Source organism: Mastomys coucha, unplaced genomic scaffold (genome assembly GCF_008632895.1).
Source record: "Mastomys coucha isolate ucsf_1 unplaced genomic scaffold, UCSF_Mcou_1 pScaffold15, whole genome shotgun sequence".
Classification (NCBI taxonomy): domain Eukaryota; kingdom Metazoa; phylum Chordata; class Mammalia; order Rodentia; family Muridae; genus Mastomys; species Mastomys coucha.
In genome coordinates this window covers 58,664,650-58,683,352 of record NW_022196897.1, presented here as the reverse complement: position 1 = coordinate 58,683,352, position 18,703 = coordinate 58,664,650, and the positions used below count along the sequence as shown (strand labels likewise).

The following is an 18,703-nucleotide window of genomic DNA, read 5'->3' as shown; positions in this document are numbered from 1 at the left end:
AAAAAAAAAAAAAAAAAAAAAAAAAAAAAAAGAAGAAAAAGAAGAAGAATAAGAATAAGAATTTAAGAACAGACTAAAGTGGAAGCTCAAGGATAACAGTATTAGAGTTTAAAAACAAAACAAAAAAATCCCAAGGTAGACAAGCAGCTGCCTGGAAGAGGAGAATGGAGTAAAGAAAGAAAATGAACAAAGGAAAGAACCCGCTGCTCCAGTTACTGGCATGGAGGTCAGATGGAGGGACCTTAGAGAAAGGGTAAGGAAGCCCAGAGTATCAGAAAAAGCATACTTTGGTTCTGGCCAGCATCAAAGAGGGAGGGGATGGTGGGAAGGAGGAAAAAAGAAAGAATTGTGCCTTTCTGACTCCAACCCAGTACCTCTTAGTGGTTTGTAGGGCAGTGTTGAGGAAGGAGGAATTTATTCCTTCAGCTCTTTAATACAGCTTAAGGGGAATCTGCTTTTCTAGCAGTCCTTGGCCAGGTGATTGACAACTGCCCACCCAGGCCAGAGATTCTATCCCCTTGACCAGATGGAGGTTTTTTCTTTTCTTTTCTTTCTTTTTTTTTTTTAAAGGTTTATTTTGTTTATATGAGTACATTGTAGCTGTCTTCAGACACACCAGAAGAGGGCATCAGATCCTTTACAGATGGTTGTGAGCCACCTTGTGTTTGCTGGGATTTGAACTCAGGACCTTTGGGAGAGCAGTCAGTGCTTTTAACAACTAAGCCATCTCTCTAGCACCTGGAGTTTTTGTTTTGTTTTGTTTTTCTTAGTGGGTCTTTAAGGCTACTCTAACATTAAGCCCTTTGTTGCATCAGACCCTGTAAAGAAAGATGAAGAAAAAGATGCTTATTTCATATATTTGTGGGATATAGCTGGGGAATGATAATTTTCAAAAAGTGGCCTTGAATCCCAGCATATAATATCTCCAACATAGTACACTGGAATGATTGTTTATAGAAATGACAAGTCATTATAAATTGAAATATCCTTAACAAAACAACCTATTTTTATAGCTGTTCCACTGTCTACTGCTTTTCTTCAGTGGCCTGTAGCTCACACTAATACATTTGCCAAAGGAAGCATATTTGAGGCAGTAAATTCAGGTATCCTACAACACCATACTGTCAAATGCAATAGAGCTTGTTGTTTGAAAGGATTAAGTTTGTTCTGGATGACCCCGAAAGCAGTGGGAAACTACAGAGTACCAGACATGATTCAACATGGAAAACTACTGTTAATTACACAACCATTTCACTGAGATGGGCATCATGGAGGGAGGGGCTCTTGTCAGTGACCTAAGAGTCTAGGAGACAGCTCTATAAGGATGGCCCTGGGAGGCTCTGGGAAAATAGTGTCGTGTAATGAAAAGAGCTTAGGTTCTAGCTTAATACTTTGGTGTGCTGTGTCAGCCATATGCCTTTCCTTCTGTGACTGTCTTAATCTCTCTAAGTGTGATGGTTTGTATATGCTCAGCCCAGGGGGTGCACTATTAGAAGGTGTGGCCCTGTTGGAGTAGGTGTGTCACTGTGGGTGTGGGTTTAATACCCTCATCCTAGCTGCCTAGGAACCAGTATTTTCCTGTCTGCCTTCAGATGAAGATGTAGAACTCTCAGGTCTTCCTGCACCATGTCTGCCTGGATGCTGCCATGCTGCCGCCTTGATGATAGATAATAAAGAGGACTGAACCTCCGAACCTGTAAACCAGCCACAATGAAATGTCTTTTATAAGACTTGCATTGGTCATGGTGTCTGTTCACAGCAGTAAAACCCTAAGACATGAAGTATCAATATAGTATTAGAAAAAGTACAACAAATGCCTTCATAAGTTATTGTAGCATGAGTAGTATAGGTATGTATGTTTACACAATGCTCAAGCCTTACTAAAGAGCTGATAGAAGGTATCTCATTAAGGACCTATGGAGCTGAGGGGTTTGCAGCCCCTTAGGACGAACAACAATATGAACTAACTAGTACCCTCAGAGCTCCCAGGGTCTCAACCACCAACCAAGGTCTGCACATGGAGGGGTCTGATTGTTCTGGCAGCATGTGTATAGTAGAGGATTGAAAATTCGATCATCAATAGGAGGAGAGGACCTCGGCCCTGTGAAGGTTCTGTGCCCCAGTGTAGGGGAATGCCAGCCCAATAAGTGGGAGCAGGTGGGGTGGCAGGCACAGGGAGGGGGAGGCAACAGGGATTTGTTTTTGTTGTTTTTGTTTGTTTCTTTGTTTTTTGGAGGGGAAACTGGGAAAGGAGAAATTTACATGTAAATAAAGAAAATATCTAATAAAAAAAGGAAAAAAAAAAGAAGGTATCTCATTATTAGGATTTTATGAGAACTATTCACATAGATGATGTGCCAGAGGTGCAGTAGGAAATAATTTAAAGTTGAATATTAAATATCATTCAGATGACCTCCTATCCTTTTTGTTTGTTTGTGTTTGTTTTTGTTTTTTGTTTTTCAAGACAGGATTTCTCTGTATAGCCCTGACTGTCCTGGACCTCACTCTGTAGACCAGGCTGGCCTCGAACTCAGAGATCCTGCCTCAGCCTCCCAAGTGCTGGGATTAAAGGAGTGCGCCACCACTGCCCAGCCCTATCCATATTTTAAAGATTATTTTATTATGTGTATAAGTGTTTTGCCTGTATCTATATATATATACCAATGTGTGTGCCTGTGGTTGTCAGATAAGGGTATCAAATCTCACAGAACGAAGGTTCTGGATGAGCATGAGCCAGCATGTTGGTGTTGGGACCAAACCCAGGTCCTCTACAAGAACAACTCTTAACCACTGAGCCTTCTCTCCAGGTCCTCTCATCCATTTCTATTTTTTTTATTATTATTATTTTTATTTTTATTTTTTTATTTTTATTTTTATTTTTTTGGTTGTTCGAGACAGGGTTTCTCTGTGTAGCCCTGGCTGTCCTGGAACTCACTCTGTAGACCAGGCTGGCCTCGAACTCAGAAATCCGCCTGCCTCTGCCTCCCAAGTGCTGGGACTAAAGGCGTGCGCCACCACTGCCCGGCTTTAATTTTTTTAAAGACAGGGTTTCACTATATATCTGTGGCCAGCCTGGAACTTACTATGCAGCACAGGCTGACCTCAAATTCAAGAACTCTGGCCTGTTTCTGCCACCATGACTGGCCACCTCCACTACTCTAACTTCAGCCTCTTCTGCTGCCTTCTTTCTAGTTCATTCCTTGAGCTCCAGATCCTTCTGCTAGATCAGGCACAGCATCATTCATCTCCCTCCACCTGTCAGCAGTAGTGGGGCCTGAAAACTGGTGTTGTTATAAATGCTATTAATAACTCTATTAGTTATTAAGATGACCTGGCCAGACCCCAATAATCAAAACATGGTCCTATTGATTTATTTAATCAGCTTTAGCATAATTATCCCTAATCTATTTTTCTAGATTGCCTATTTCCCAGCTGTGCTCCACAAATTACTTGCTGTGTGAGTCTTGCCTGGGTTGCAGTTTGCCCTCAGGATGCACTTCTCTCCCTTGGCCGTGCACTCCTGGTCTAAGGGAGACCTCCTGCTCTCTGTCTTCTTTCTCCTTCTTTCTCTCATTCTCTCTCTACCTGCAACCTCCAGCTCAGTAACTCAAGCACTGCCTACCTCTATTCTTTCCAGTAATTGGCTGTAGCCACTTTTATTTAACCAATAGCTTTAAATTGGGGAGCAAGGTTTACACAACAAAGAGAATTCACTCATATGGGAGCAACCAGACCTTGGGGTTCAGAATTTAGCATTTGTATACACAGCACTGGGCCAACCCACTACAGCCTGGAGGCAGCGTTTACCCATCTTACCATCTACCAACCCCATCACCTGTTTTATAAAGTGCTGTTTCTCTTCTCCCAAGTGTGTTCTTTAAGCTTCCACCAGACATACAGAGAATGAGTATGTAGATCATACATAGTCTGTCAAAAGTTCTCTCCTTCCTTCTCTTTGTCCCATCATCTTACCTTTTTGATTCTAACTTAAGAAGTTGTCCTGGTGCTGGAGAAGACATTAAAAAAGAACTGTGTTACTCATCTATGTGGGATGTTTTATATAATCCTTTTCAAAAATAAACATTTATTTATTTATTTATTTATTTATCTCACTATATGGTCTCCAGCTGGCTTCAAACTCAAGAGATTTGCCTGGGTTTGTCTTCTGAATGGGATTAAAGGCATGTGCCACAATGCCCTGGTTCATACTTTTAATCTCCCACCCCCTTAATTTAGCAGACTTGAGCCAGACTCTATATTTACCAAGAATTTATGATCCATGAAGACGGGTTTAGCAGAAAAGCATGGGGGAAGCAGTGGAAAATAAGTTTGACAGTATCACCCTGTCTCCAGTGCCCTCTGGCTTTATCCCAGCTGGGAGTACAAAAGAAGAGAAAGGTCATTTATTCCCCTGCTCCTCCCTGCTGGCCAGCTTTGTGTTCCTGCAGTGTGGCCACAGTTCCCCAGAGGCTTAACTCACACCCCTAAAAATAGTCCCTTCCCCAAATCCTATTCCATTTCCCTTCTGAGTATGTAGTCATTTACTGCCTGAGACTCCTGCTTACTGCACTAGAAAGATCATTTTCAACAAAAAGGATAAATATTAACATCATGAAGCAAAAAAATTACCATGTGTCAAAATTTTCATTTACACATAAAGGAGAACACTAGAGGAAAAAACAATAAACTGTAGAGCCTATTCAAAGACATAAGACAAAGTCAAACAACAGATAATACAAAAAAAAAAAAAAAAAGCTTGCAGAGTCTGTACAATTGGCTTTTGCTGGGAAACAGCACGGGTGATCCCTCTGCTAATAGCATGATTTGCTGTATCTGTGTTTCTACAGTTACAGAGTTATGAAACAGCTGGAAGGCAATCAAGCCTCTGGGAGCTTTTGCCTTATAGAACATCTAGCATTTCACCACCTCACTCAACTTGTTCACAAGAAAACCCAGAGTGCATGGTTTGTAGGCCATTTATTGATCAGGATTTGTTTTAGAGGAAACATTGTTTTTGTTTTATTTTGTTTTGTTTTATTTTGAGAGAGAGTCTCCCTGTGTAGTTCAACTGTTCTGGAATTCACTACATACATAGACCAGGCTGGCCTCCAACTCAGAGAGATTCACCTGCTTCAGCCTCCCGAGAGCTGGGATTAAAAACAAGAACTACTAAACACCTGGCTTTGGAAACATTGTTCTTTATTTGGAGAAAGTACTTGGAAGGAGGAGGAAAGATTCCTAACCCCTGCCCCCAAGTAAGGCTCACAAACAGAAGAATCCATTTCCCTAAGCTAAAGGGGGCAGAGGAGGACAAAAGGCAGGAAATGGGGTGTTCACGCCCTGCGGGTACTTTTGTTTTTGTTTTACCGACACTTTCTCCTCTGTAACCTTGGCTCCTCTTGTAACCTTGGAACTAGCGATGTAAACCTTGCTGGCCTCTAACTCACAGAGATCCCTCTGCCTCTGCCGACATTAAAGATTTGCACCACCACCCAGGACTATGAGCAGTCAGCCCTTCAAGACCCACACTGAGTAGTTTAAAGAAAACAACAACAACAAACAAATAAAAACAAAAACAAACAAAAAAATCAGTTGGGCTGGAGAGATGGCTCAGAGGTTAAGAGCACTGACTGCTCTTCCAGAGGTCATGAGTTCAATTCCCAGCAACCACATGGTGGCTCACAACCATCTGTAATGGGCATCCGATGCCACCTTCTGGTGTGTCTGAAGAGAGCAACAGTATACCCATATACATGAAATAAATAAATTTAAAAAAAAGGCTTAAATATGTGTGTGTATACATAGGGATATATATATGTATATATATCATGGACATGCACATGAGTCTTAAGTGAAGGTACGGTAGAGGGATAATAAGAATTTACAGCTAGCCAGGCAGTGGTGGCACACTCCTTTAATCCCAGCACTCTGGAGGCAGAGGCAGGTGGATTTCTGAGTTCGAGGCCAGCCTGGTCTACAGAGTGAGTACCAGGACAGCCAGGGCTACACAGAGAAACCCTGTCTCGAAAAACCAAAAAAAAAAAAAAAAAAGATTTTACAGCTTGTCATAGATACAGAGGACTCTGAATTTAGACACACTGAGATTGGTACTAGTAAAAAATAATTTGGGTGGCAAGCACGACAACTCAGTGAGTACTGGAGCTTGCTGCCAGCTTCGATGGCTCTGCAGGATCCACTCCGTGGAAGGAGAGAACTGACCCCTGAGAGTTATCCTGGCCCTTCTCACAGAGGCTGAATCATGTATGTTGCATGTGTACCTGCATGTGTGCACACATACAAATAAACAGGTACAAATAAATAAATGCATTCAATTTAAAAAAAAATAAAAATTAATACACTGTAAGTTTGGGCACATTACAAATGTAAAGGTTAGAGTTGAGCTGGAAAGAATTATGTATTGAACAGCTCCATTATCCATGCAGCTCTAGGCTCCACAAAAGGAATAGACAGAAAGCAAGAGGAAGATATTGATTAAAGTGGAATGCTGCCTTATTTGGTTCACTCCGGAGGGAAGACCCCAGCTAAAGGTTAATTGGTAGTTTTTTACTGACTACCATTTGTCTTGCTTTTTATCCTGGGTTGGGTTTTGGTTTACTGATTGACTTAGGGTCTATTGCTGTGATAAAACAGCTTGACCATGAGCAATTTGGGAAGGAAAAGGCTTATTTCAGCTTACACAGCTGTATCACAGTCCGTCACTGAGGGGAGCTGATATAGAGGCTACAGATATAGGGCTTACTGGTTTGCTCCTTGTGAATTGTTCAGCCTGCTTTCCTATAGCACCCAGGACGACCAGCCCCCGGCCCACAGATGGTACTGCCCAGAGTGAGCTGGGCCCTCCAATGTACCACAGGCTTGTCCACAGGATAGATGGCTGGAGAGATGGCTCAGTGGTTAAGAGCACTGGCTGTTCTTCCAGAGGCTCTGGGCTCAATTCTCAGCAACCACATGGCAGCTCACAACTGTCTGTAACTCCAGTTCCAGGGAATCTGACACCCTCACACAGATATACATGCAGGCAAAACAAAACAAAACAAAACAAAAAAACAGCAATGCACATAATATAAAAGGAAAATTTTACAGTGTATTGCTGGAATTACCTGGAAGGTGGGTTAGAGCAAAGATGGGGAACCTCTGCTATAGTCCTCTCTCAGATGCTGGCTAAGGACATTGTAGATTTTGAGTTGGTAGAAGTTGGAAGGTCTACTCTTATGTTCCAAAAAAATTGGATAGCCACCAAATATTATGTTATACTCGGAGGTGGAAATTAAGTAGCTATTTTGAGGGCTAGAAATAGCCCAACAAGCAAAAAGGTGGGAAGCTGGGGAGTGAGGGGACTAGGTGGGGTGCATGCCTTTAATTCCAGCTGCAGCTACACAGAAAACTCCTGTCTTGAAGAAGAAAGGAAAACAAACAAAACTTCAAGATATTTGGCTCTGGACCTGCAACTTCTGCCTTCTCCTCATCACTCAAGTTCAAACCCTCATTGTTTGTAGAGTGCTCAATGGGGGGAGGTCCCTTTTTTCAGGAGATTTAATTCACAGCTGTGAGATTCCATCTCAAAAAACCAAAACAATAAAAAAAAATCCAAGTTAAACAAACAAAAAGGTAAGATAAGTTTATCCTGAGCCAATATGAATGCTCATGGCCTGAAAATATGAGTTCAGATTGCCTTTCATACAAAAGTAGCCCTGGAGGCCACTGTGAATGAACCTCCCTTCTGTTTTCCTGGTAACACTAGAAAGAGAAGCTCTACAATTGCTCCTTTATATTATATGGAAAAAAAAAAAAAAAAAAAAGGAAGTACCAGGCCTTTGTTGAGGCTAATGAAGGGAAGGCTACTTCCTCAAGGTAAAATGGAAATCTTAGTTGTACCTCTGGTCCTGGGTAGAGACGTGACATCTTACTGTATCCTTTAAGGGTTGATTCAGGCTGGGCAGTGGTGGCACACACCTTTAATCCCAGCTCTTGGGAGGCAGAGGCAGGTAGATTTCTGAGTTCCAGGCCAGCCTAGTCTACAGAGTGAGTCAGGGCTACACAGAGAAACCCTGTCTGGAAAAACCAAAAACCAAAACAAAAAACCAACAACAAACAAAATAATCAGTTGAGCTGTAGAGATGGCTCTGCAGTTAAGAGCACTGACTGCTCTTCCAAAGGTCCTGAGTTTGGATCCCAGCAACCACATGGTGGCTCACAACCATCTGTGACGAGATCTGATGTCCTCTTCTGGTGCGTCTGAAGACAGCTACAGTGTATTACCCTGGAGCGAGCGAGCAGGGCCAGAGCAAGCAGAGGTCCTGAGCTCAATTCCCAGAAGCCACACGATGGCTCACAACCATCTGTACATCTACAGTGTACTCATACACATAAAATAAATAAATAAAACTTAAAAAAAAGAGTTGATTCAGTTGTGCTTCTCAATCCCCTAGTCAACACTCAGCCTCCACAGGAAGGCTGATTCACCTCAAGACAGTTAAGGAGATGGGGAAAAAATTAGGAAGTGTACTGGCTGGTTTTGAGTGTCAACCTGACACAAGCTGGAGTTATCACAGAGAAAGGAGCCTCCCTTGAGGAAATGCCTCCATGAGATCCAGCTGTAAGGCATTTTCTCAATTAGTGATCAAGGGTGGGAGGGCCCATTGTGGGTGGTGCCATCCCTGGGCTGGTAGTCTTGGGATCTATAAGAAAGCAAGCTGAGCAAGCCAGGGGAAGCAAGCCAGTAAGGAACATTCCTCCATGACCTCTGCATCAGCTCCTGCTTCCTGACCTGCTTGAGTTCCAGTCCTGACTGCCTTTGGTGATGAACAGCAATGTGGAAGTATAAGCTGAATAAATCCTTTCCTCCCCAACTTTCTTGTTATGATGTTTGTGCAGGAATAGAAACCCTGAGTAAGACAGGGATCGAGTGTACTCAGACTTTGAAGATGCCTCTCCCGTGAGGCAGCTGCTTCCAGAGCTTCTGCCATATGGCACTAAGTCTGCCTGCTTTTCTGCACTCTAACTCAAAAAACACAACTTTTCATTTTCCTTTCTCTTTTTCAGATCCTAAGCATGCTATCCCTGACACTCTAGGCATCCTAATTCCTCTCAGTCACCTCTCTCTCCTTTCAACACACAGCTGCTTGCCAACCTCTGTTGGCATGCCTGCTCTCTGAGACCTTAACTCAGAAGGCATGGCCTTTTCTCTTCCTATGTCTCAGACAGTCAAGGTGAGATCTATTGAGGTCTCAGTTACCTAGCATGTCAGACTAGAATGTTTCTCCACGGGGTCAAAAATATTTACTGAGTTATGAAAGAAAGCAAGACTAGAATATACTTCCCCATAAAACGATGGTGTGATGGCGTGTTGAATGGAGGAAAGAGATGCAGCAGGGCTTTCTGCTCTCCCTGTATTTGCCTGCAAGGAAGAACAGATCTCAAAGCTATGGTTTCCTTTGCCTTCTACAAGGGAGGACAAAGCTATGAACATAAAACACAACTTTGACCCAAAGGGAGCAAGAGTTTTGTTGATTCTGAGCCAAATATGAGTTTTCAAGAGTCTATAACATTGGATTCACCTTGCTGCAAGTAAAGAACTCCACTGTGACAGATGCTATATAAAATTTCATAATTATAGGACAAAAGAAAGCCATTAATCGGGCCGGTGAGATGGCTCAGCGGGTTAGATCACCAACTGCTCTTTTGAAGGTTCTGAGTTCAAATCCCAGCAACCACATGGTGGCTCACAGCCACCTGTAATGAGATCTGACTCCTTCTTCTGTTATGTCTGAAGATAGCTACAGTGTACTTATTTATAATAATAAATAAATCTTTGGGCCAGAGCGAGCGGAGTTGACTGGAGCGAACAGAGGTCCTAAAGTCAGTTCCCAACAACCAGATGAAGGCTCACAACTATCTGTACAGCTACAGTGTATACTCATATACATAAAATAAATAAATCTTAAAAAAAGAAAGTCATTGATCAGTGTACTTACTGAGTATATTAATGAGAGTTTCAGGCAAGAGAGCCAGAAAAATCTCAGATTGCAATAGATAGCATTCTTAGCTCTAGGATGGTAGAGGCTAGAGGCTAAATTTAATAATCTATTCCAAAATTCTGCCAGTATTCTTATGCCTGTAAGGTCATAGACAGAGGCAACCTGGGCGGGTGATCCTACAGTATAGAACAATGCAGACTGAGCAGGACAGTAAAGAGCATTTGTACTGAGCTCTGCTTCAGTTCCTATCTCCTGACTCCTGCCTTGCTTACATTTTTGCCTTGGCTGCTCCCCTCAGCAGTAGACTACAATCGGGACATGTAAGCCATATAAGTTTTTTAGTGTTTATAATAGCAACAAAATGCAAACTGGTGGGAAAATCAAGGAAGACTCTGGCATAAATGTTGGGCTTCCATCTGCACCCACACACGTGAAAGAAGACTATCATCCAAGGCTCACGATCTGCCACATCCCATCTCTCCACAGTCCAGAAGCCCCCGCCTCTTAACCAGCATGCCGAGTCTTCAAAACAGAAGTCGATTTAAAGACAGTTTTCCTGTCATACCAGCTTGTAGGTGGCACCCAGGGAATCTGTTCACAAGCTTTACTAACTGGATTTTCTGTTTCTCATTTGCTGTGTGCAATTGCTACCTCTTGACTCAAAGCCTTTTTCCTATGTCCTCTGTCTTCTGAGAAAAACTTACTGCTTCCTTGCTGATAATGCACTGTTACACGTCTTTGAGAATGCTAGTTTTCTCTCTCCCTCCTCTCTTTCTGCTACTGCCCCCCCTCTCCCTCTCAATTAAACCTCTTACACGTGGAAAAAAAAAGAGAGAATGCTAATTTTATGTCCAACTTTCATTTTCTGTTTGCAAGTACACGTGGGCGCACATGTGTGTGTGTGTGTACACATGTACACAAGTGGAATGGTAGTTCATTTCTCACATATACATATGGAATATACATTCTAATAAGCTTGGTTTTTTTTCTTACTAAATCTACCTTTTTAAACAGGAGTTCATCCATCCCAACCCAATCACTCAGTAGTATTTTGTCTTTCATATACTATCCAAGTTCAAGTGTGGTGTGTGCTTATAATCTCAGCTCTCAGGGGTCTGAGGCCAAACCATCACAAATCCACTGCTAGTCTGTCTTCTATAATCAGTTTATGACCAGCCTGAGTTACAGTCTGATCGTGTCTCAGACACAAACAACAGCAACAAAAAGAACCACAGACACACACAAACCCTTAAACTTTTGCTTATGTAAATGCTATTGTCCATCCAATGTTCCATTTGCAAGGAGTTTAATGTCTTCCTTTTCATTAAGATCTTTATTAGTTACTTCGCTCATTGCTGTGACCATACCTGATAGGTTTCCAACAGTCACAGGCCACCTTGGCAGCAGAGGCAAGATGCAGTGGCTGAGTTTTGAAGCAGTGGGAACATGCAGTAGCTTTGTCCACACATGGTGGCAGGCAGAGGCAATGACAGATGTAACCACCTTGGTATGTCCCGAGTGGAGCCAGGCTCCACATCCTCAACTTTTCACAAGCCCTGGAACAGCATCAGCAGCCGAGGGCCAAGCATCCAGAACACTGCAGCTGACAGCACTGTGCGTTCACACAGTAACAATCCTTAGCGGCTTTTTTCTGTCATTCACCGAAGCGGGAACTTCCTTAGGCCATGTTATAAAGACAGAGCAAAGAGACCCAAGGCTTAAAGGTACTTGACTAGCGGTTACGTGTTAGGCGTGCTTGCTGCTCATCCAAAGGCCCCCGCACCCACATAAGGTGAGGGTACACTACTTTAGGGGATGCTGTCCTCTGGCCTCAGAGGGCGCACACATGTGATATACACTCACATAGACACATACATGAAACTAAACCTTAAAAAGTGCTTTTTAATATAAAAGGATTCTTTAAAAGATTTTAGTTATTTTTTATATGTGTATGAGTATTTTGTCTGCATGCATGTATACGTTTCACATGCCCAACTCAATAGTAAATTGTGGGTTGATAATGAGAAGACAGAGGTTTTAGTAATAAAAATTAGCAGGGTTTCCCCATCTGGAAAATGACATACAGCTACATTCCCTTGCTCTCTTCCTGCTTACATGTTTTAACTCTGCACAATAAAAAGTGTAAGTAAAAACTAGGTAACATTAATAAGCACTTCCAAGTGGTCACACTTGTTTCCTGTAAGTACTGCTGGGAGGAATTCTCTATTTTATAGATGGAGGAACAAGAGCCCTGAGCTATGACTACACCCCTACCTGCGGGGTCACATTATAAGAGGTGATGCTCACTCGCCCTGGCCTGAGCTCCTAGGTAACACCCACTTGTCTGCAGTGAGGATGGCATGCATCTCCAGCTGCTCAGCCAGGCACAGACCTCACCACAAATAAGAGGCACTGTTATCCCATGGGCAGAAGGCGCAGGCCACTTGGTGATACTTACAGCAGTCTTCACTGTGGCTGAACTTAAAATGGGATTACTCTCAAGGGAACTTTAAGATTAATCCACAAATGGGGCTGGAGATACGATACGGCTCAGTACACATGGTGGCTCACAACCATCGGTAATGGGATCCAATGCCCTTTTCTGGTGTGTCTGAAGACAGTGACAGTGTACTCAACTATTTAAAAAAAAAAAAAAAAAAAAAAAAAGATTCATCCAGAAAGGCTCACAATTCAACTGTCAGTATCTTCACTCAAGGTTTTAATTCTGCTAAGTATAAAGTTAATTTAGGGGGGGGGGCTGGCGAGATGGCTCAGCAGGTAAGAACACTGACTGCTCTTCCGAAGGTTCTGAGTTCGGATCCTAGCAACCACATGGTGGCTCACAACCACCCGTAATGAGATCTGACCCCTCTTCTGGTATGTCTGAAGACAGCTACAGTTAATTACGCCTGAATGAGTGAGGCTGCAGTGAGAGGGGCCGGAGTGAGGTCCCGAGTTCAATTCCCAGCAGCCACATGATGACTCATGGCCATCTGTACAGCTACAGTGTACTCATACACATAAAATAAATCTTTAAAAAAGTTAATTTAGGAAGGTGAAGACAGGATGATCATCAGTTCATGTCATCCTCAGCTAACTAGTAAATTCAATGACAACCTCGCTGAGAGACCCAGTCTCAAAGAAACAAACAAAACAGTTCCATTATAATTATTAATGCTATCTTTTATTTATTTATTATATGTAAGTATACTATAGCTGTCTTCAGACACGCACCAGAAGAGGGCGTCAGATCTCATTACGGATGGTTGTGAACTACCATGTGGTTGCTGGAATTTGAACTCAGGACCTTTGGAAGAGCAGTCAGTGCTCTTACCCACTGAGCCATCTCACCAGCCCCCTAATGCTATCTTTTTATTGTTGTTTTGAGACAAGATCTTCCTATGTAGCCGGGGCTCATTTGGAACTTTATAGTTGAGTCTGGCCTGGGACTCAATAGACCCACCTGCCTCTCCTGAGTGCTGGGATTATAGAGTGTTACCTTATCTGGCTAATATCATCCTTCTCAGTTTATATTTCCGAGAAAGTATCAGAAAAAAAAATCTTTAAGTTTAGGAGTTGAGGCCAGGCTAGGCTACATGGTTTGATCATCAGAAAGGTAGGTGTGAGGTGAGTAATAAAGAATTTAAAAAGGTCCCTTAGAAAGTCCAGAGCCAAAATGTTATTTCCATTTCCCAGAACCCATTTTAACGTGTGTGTGTGTGTGTGTGTGTGTGTGTGTGTGTGTGTGCTGGCAAATGATGGACTTTAATAGAACACCTACCTAAATCTATCTAATTATTGGTGAATTGAACATTTACCCACCAAGCTCCGAGATAACAAAAGCAGTACATTCTGACCCTATAGTTGAAGACTTGGGGCAGATGTTCTAGACGGATAAAGAGAAATTGTATCTGACCTCTCCTCTCCTGGTCTGTTTCCTCGCCCTGGCAGAGGCAGTCCAACTAAGATGATCAGGCCAGGGCAGCAAGATGAGGCACTTAAGCTTTGTTCACAGCTACAAAATTACACTTGACTCCTTCACTCCAGAGTAATCACCACTCATTACCTGCTTAGCTTTGTCCTTTGAGCACCGCCTGCAGAGGAGCTAGGCTGGAACCAGCTTTCTCCATCTGGGGTTTCCCGGTTTGTTCTGTTTAAACGCGGTTTGTTCTGTTTAAACGCGAATGTTCAGAGTACTTAGCCATGCTTCCCCCCCCCCCCCCCGCCCCTTATGAGTTTCCCTCTAGATAAGGTCAGTTGCTAACACCTCTACAGAGTTGATCTCTGATCCTAATCAAGGGAGCTCCCTACAAATAAACAATTGTTTTTAAAGGACCAGGTCCTACATGGCAGAACTAACTCCTGCAACTCCTTCACACTGGTGTTGTCGCATACGCATGTCTCCTCATATATATACATATATATATACATATACATACATACATATATATATATATATACATATATATATATAGACACACACATAAATAGACATAAAAAATTAAATTAGCAAAGGGGAATTCCTACATTCAGCCATCTCTATCCCGACCCCTTGGGGAGAGGTTAGCCAAAACCAGTTTTTAAGGTCCAAAAACAAACAATAAAACAGCAAGGGTTTTGTCCCTGACCATAATCAGGACTGCAGAGGCCAGCCTCCTACTAGCTTTTGAAAGCCACTTCTGACAACGGGAAGTCTAGTCTCAACTCTCTGAACACTTCCTTCCTCCCTGTGGCCCCAGACCCTTTAAAGGTCTTCAGGAACTGTCTCTGGATAATTTAAGCTACAAGGGTGATTTGTCATCCTAGTCCTGAGAACAAATTAGCCAGGACCTCACCACTTCCAGGTTTCACTCTTCCTTTAAGACCTAACTCTCCCTCAATTCCCCACTTTCTCCTCCCATTGTCCTTCGGCAGGTGTCCCATTAAGACATTTCCTTTAGAAGCCCGATCTTAGTCTTGCTTTCCTGGTCTGCAGTGAACTGAAAGCACTTCCCATCCACATAATGGAATATTAATACTTAGCCACAAGGGCAAAGCATAAATCACGGCTGTGTGTGGCCATAGCATTTGGGGCAAGCAATTTGCAACAATAAAGCATCCCTGCTTGTAACATTTCTTTTATTTCTGTGGCAGAGAATCCTGCCATATCTCCACTGTTCATGGGCGTTCCTGTGTGACTTCTGACACCAGGACCTCTGTTCCATGTCACCTGTATCCCAGTTCTAGCAAAACCAAAGCTCAGGACAGACTCAGGGGCTGTGATGGTTGCCTGTTGCAGTGGTAGTTAAGTATGGAATATCCACAGATTGGATATGTGAATTAAAGCTCTGAAAAGGCACTGACCTAAGTCATTCAAGGTACCAATTACATATTTCATTGGGCAGCAGTACCTGTTTGTTTCCAAAGAACCAAAAAGGGCAAGAGTCAATATATAACAATTGAAGTGGAAACATTATTCAATGTAGCAGGCAAACAATATATGTCAGATTGGAAATGCACTCAGGTCGGGGTGTGCTACATTGTCTAGACACTACCTATACACTTTATTTTCTTGTATTGATTGTGATAATCCAGCTGGAGAAGTTGTAGAAAACTGCTTACATCTAAATGAAATGCCCTGCTGAAGAAAGTATTTCTGACTGGTGGATTCTGTCAAACTAGGTATTAACTAAATGTTCCATCATAGCTGAGTTAGTCTCATGATCTCCACTTGGCTATATGAATCTTCATTTTTAAGCCATAGGATCATTGCATAAATAAATAAATAAATAGCGACCTTAGCAGAGCTTCAAAATGAAAAGAGACAGCTTCCAGTTTATAGGTATCATGAATAAACCACCTGTAAGACTATATTTCTATGACTTGTTAAAAAAAAAAAAGACAGGTAAATAATAGATTCAAAAGAAGATTTAAAACAACATCATCATCATCTTCAAACAACTCCAAAGTAAGACGGCTCAGCAGGTACCTGCTGCCAAGACTGAGGACTCAAGCTTGATGTATGGGTAGCACATGGTGGACAGAGAGAACCAACTCCCAAAAGCTGTTCTCTGACCTCAGCATGCGCTCTGGGGCACACGTGCACACATACAAGCATACACACTAAAATAAATAAAATTACAGACCTTCAATCACATTTATATTGTATTACTTTAGGTACCTTTAGCTGTTCTGAAATTATATGGGACACTAAACAAATATTAAAAGCTTTACTTTGGCTTGTTGAAATACAAAGAAAGGCAACGCAGGTCGTCATTTATAACCTTAAGAGTTTGCTTTCACAGACACAATGCTGTGTTAACAAGCAATGAGCACTTTCATAAAAAATTTATTTCACACTTTTATACAAATATCCACAGGTATTTTCTAATTATGAAATAATTTTACAATGCTAGTTAGTATAAAAACCTATCAAATGCAAACAGACCAGTGACTTGACTTGAGATGACATCTTAGACAACTATAAATTTAAACAACATGACATTCTTGTTTCTTTGTTGTTGAGCCCCCTCCCAACCCTTCCCAGGACATTCATTTTTATAACAAAGGTCTACAAACGCTGTCAAGACATCAGCTTCTTGGCTGCATCCTTTAAAGCCAGTGTGCTAGGCTCCAAGACATTCCAGCAAGAGCTGAGACTTGACACACTTCTAGGACCTGTGGTAGAGAGCTCTCTGTAAACAAGGCATCACTTGTAAAATCAGTTTTGAGTGAAAAGGCAGAAGTAGAACCAGAATAAAAGTCTTTAATATTTTAAGGTTGTAATGTTTTATGAAAGACGAAAAAAAATTAAAACTCAAAGCAATGATGGCACATTTAGCAATGTTTTGTTCTTTCAAAAGACAGAGATGTGGCTGGGATCTAGCTCAGTTGCAGAGTGCTGGCCTAGCATGGACAAAGTCTGGGGTCAGTGCCAAGCACACACCTGCAGTCACAGCCCTGGGGTGGGGAGGCAGGGGTATTGGAAGTTCAAAACTATTCCAAGCTACCTAAGGAATTCAAGGCTAGGCTGGGTTACTTGAGACCCAATCTTAAAGATAGAGAACTGCTTATACAATATCCAAACAAATTAGCACCTGTTTGCTGTTGCTCTCCACATAAATTAATTATTTTAAAGCACAATTAAAGAAAAAGCTTTGATAATATATTCAATCTCTGTTGAATATATATAAAAAAATAATTGCTCCCCCCTTCCCCTCATTTTACAACCAACCAACCAAGGTGGGCCCAGGCATGCTAGGCAAGCACTTTAGCAATGAGCTAAAAGTAGTCACAAGTCATTTGGAGGAATTTAGATTTGGCGAACAATTAGGAAAATAAGCAAACATGGACTCGCTGGCTGAATGGTCCGATGATATTTAAGAAGCTAAGTGCTGGGGCACTCCATCTGTCTGGTGTGGCCGTTTTGGCAGCAGATGCTCTTCAGTAGTCTCACACTGGATTGGTCTGAATCCACATGGGCACTCACTTCAGGTCCTGAATACACAGTGTTGGCAGCATTGAGCACACAGACCCTAGAGTTCAGTGAACACGCTCACTTTTAAGAGTTCTCAAAGTTACAGCTTGAAGTTTAGAAGCTCCGCACAGGGGCTCAAAACCATACACCCAATGCTGGGGAAGAACGAAATGTTCGCCCCCTTTGTCAAACTTTCTGGGTTGGGGGAGGTCCTGCCAGAAAGGAGATGGTATCATGCACAGGTGAGTTTAAGTTATTCAAATGATCCTTGCATGTTTATAAAGAACTTTTCTTTTTGCAGTAAATAATTAAGGTCAGAACAACAACAACAACAAAAGACCTCCCAGGTTCTCATTCTCATTGCTTACACTAACCTGAAGCAACTTTGGCCTATTAGCTAACAGCAAGATGGCTAGAAGAAAAAATAAATATCATATACAAACAAATGTAACTAGCATTCAAGTCTGTCGAACCTGTGCTCTCGTGACAAGGGGGATGGGAACCTGTGTGCACCTGGCATCAGCAAGGGTCCTCACTTCTAGGACATGGAGAGAGAAGGTCAAAGGGACATCGCTTCTATTGCACATTTAATTTAAGACAAAACTTTCAACAGAGGCACAGCTATCCATTGGCAGAGTCTTGAGCCAAGGGACAACTACCTTGCAGGTTCTCCAATCTCATGAGAAGAACGCTTGTGGGAGCAGGCTGGGACAGCCACTGTTAGCACAGGTGATCTGACCGTGGGAGAGAATGTCCCGGGAGTGCAGATGGGCAGGCCCCGCCCCAGCGTGTGGAAGTCAGCCACATCAAAAACAAAGGCAATCCGGAAAGTTAAATTAAGGCAGTTAAAGAAAAATCCACTCTACTAGTCTTAAATTTGGCTGTGCAAAACAGGAGCCTTAGGTGTAACAATATCCACAGTTGAAACTGTAGGTCCGTACTGGGTGTCGTCAGTCTGAAGTCTCATATTCGGGGGGGGGCGCTGAGCAGGCTTTGAAGCCACCTGAATTTCTGAGCTGGGAAAAATAAGGGGGGAGGGGTGCTTTGGGTAGTATGAGGCTTTCTTTCCTAGGCCCCCCCTCTACGAGTAGCTTTCGTTTTCACTCCATTTTGTGATCCACTGTTTCTTTTCGAGGTTATCAGTGTATTTCTCGTCTTTGATCTCTCGCTCTTCTTTACGGATCCGCACTGCATGGTATCGGGGAACGCTGTCATCGTACCTAGAGCGCTTAAAGAATCCACACTGGAT

At 42.5% G+C, this 18,703-nt stretch overlaps 1 protein-coding gene across 3 annotated transcripts in view; it reads right to left on the bottom strand.

The window, feature by feature from the left end:
* Positions 1-16,129: 16,129 nt before the first annotated feature.
* Positions 16,130-18,703, bottom strand: part of Itga6 (integrin subunit alpha 6) — a 74,982-nt gene continuing 72,408 nt past the window's right edge. For all 3 annotated transcript variants that reach the window (XM_031370600.1, XM_031370601.1, XM_031370602.1), the window contains one exon: positions 16,130-18,697. In XM_031370600.1, coding sequence (XP_031226460.1) covers positions 18,536-18,697 — 162 coding nt within the window. In that variant the 3' untranslated portion in view covers positions 16,130-18,535. The remainder of the gene's footprint in view (positions 18,698-18,703) is intronic.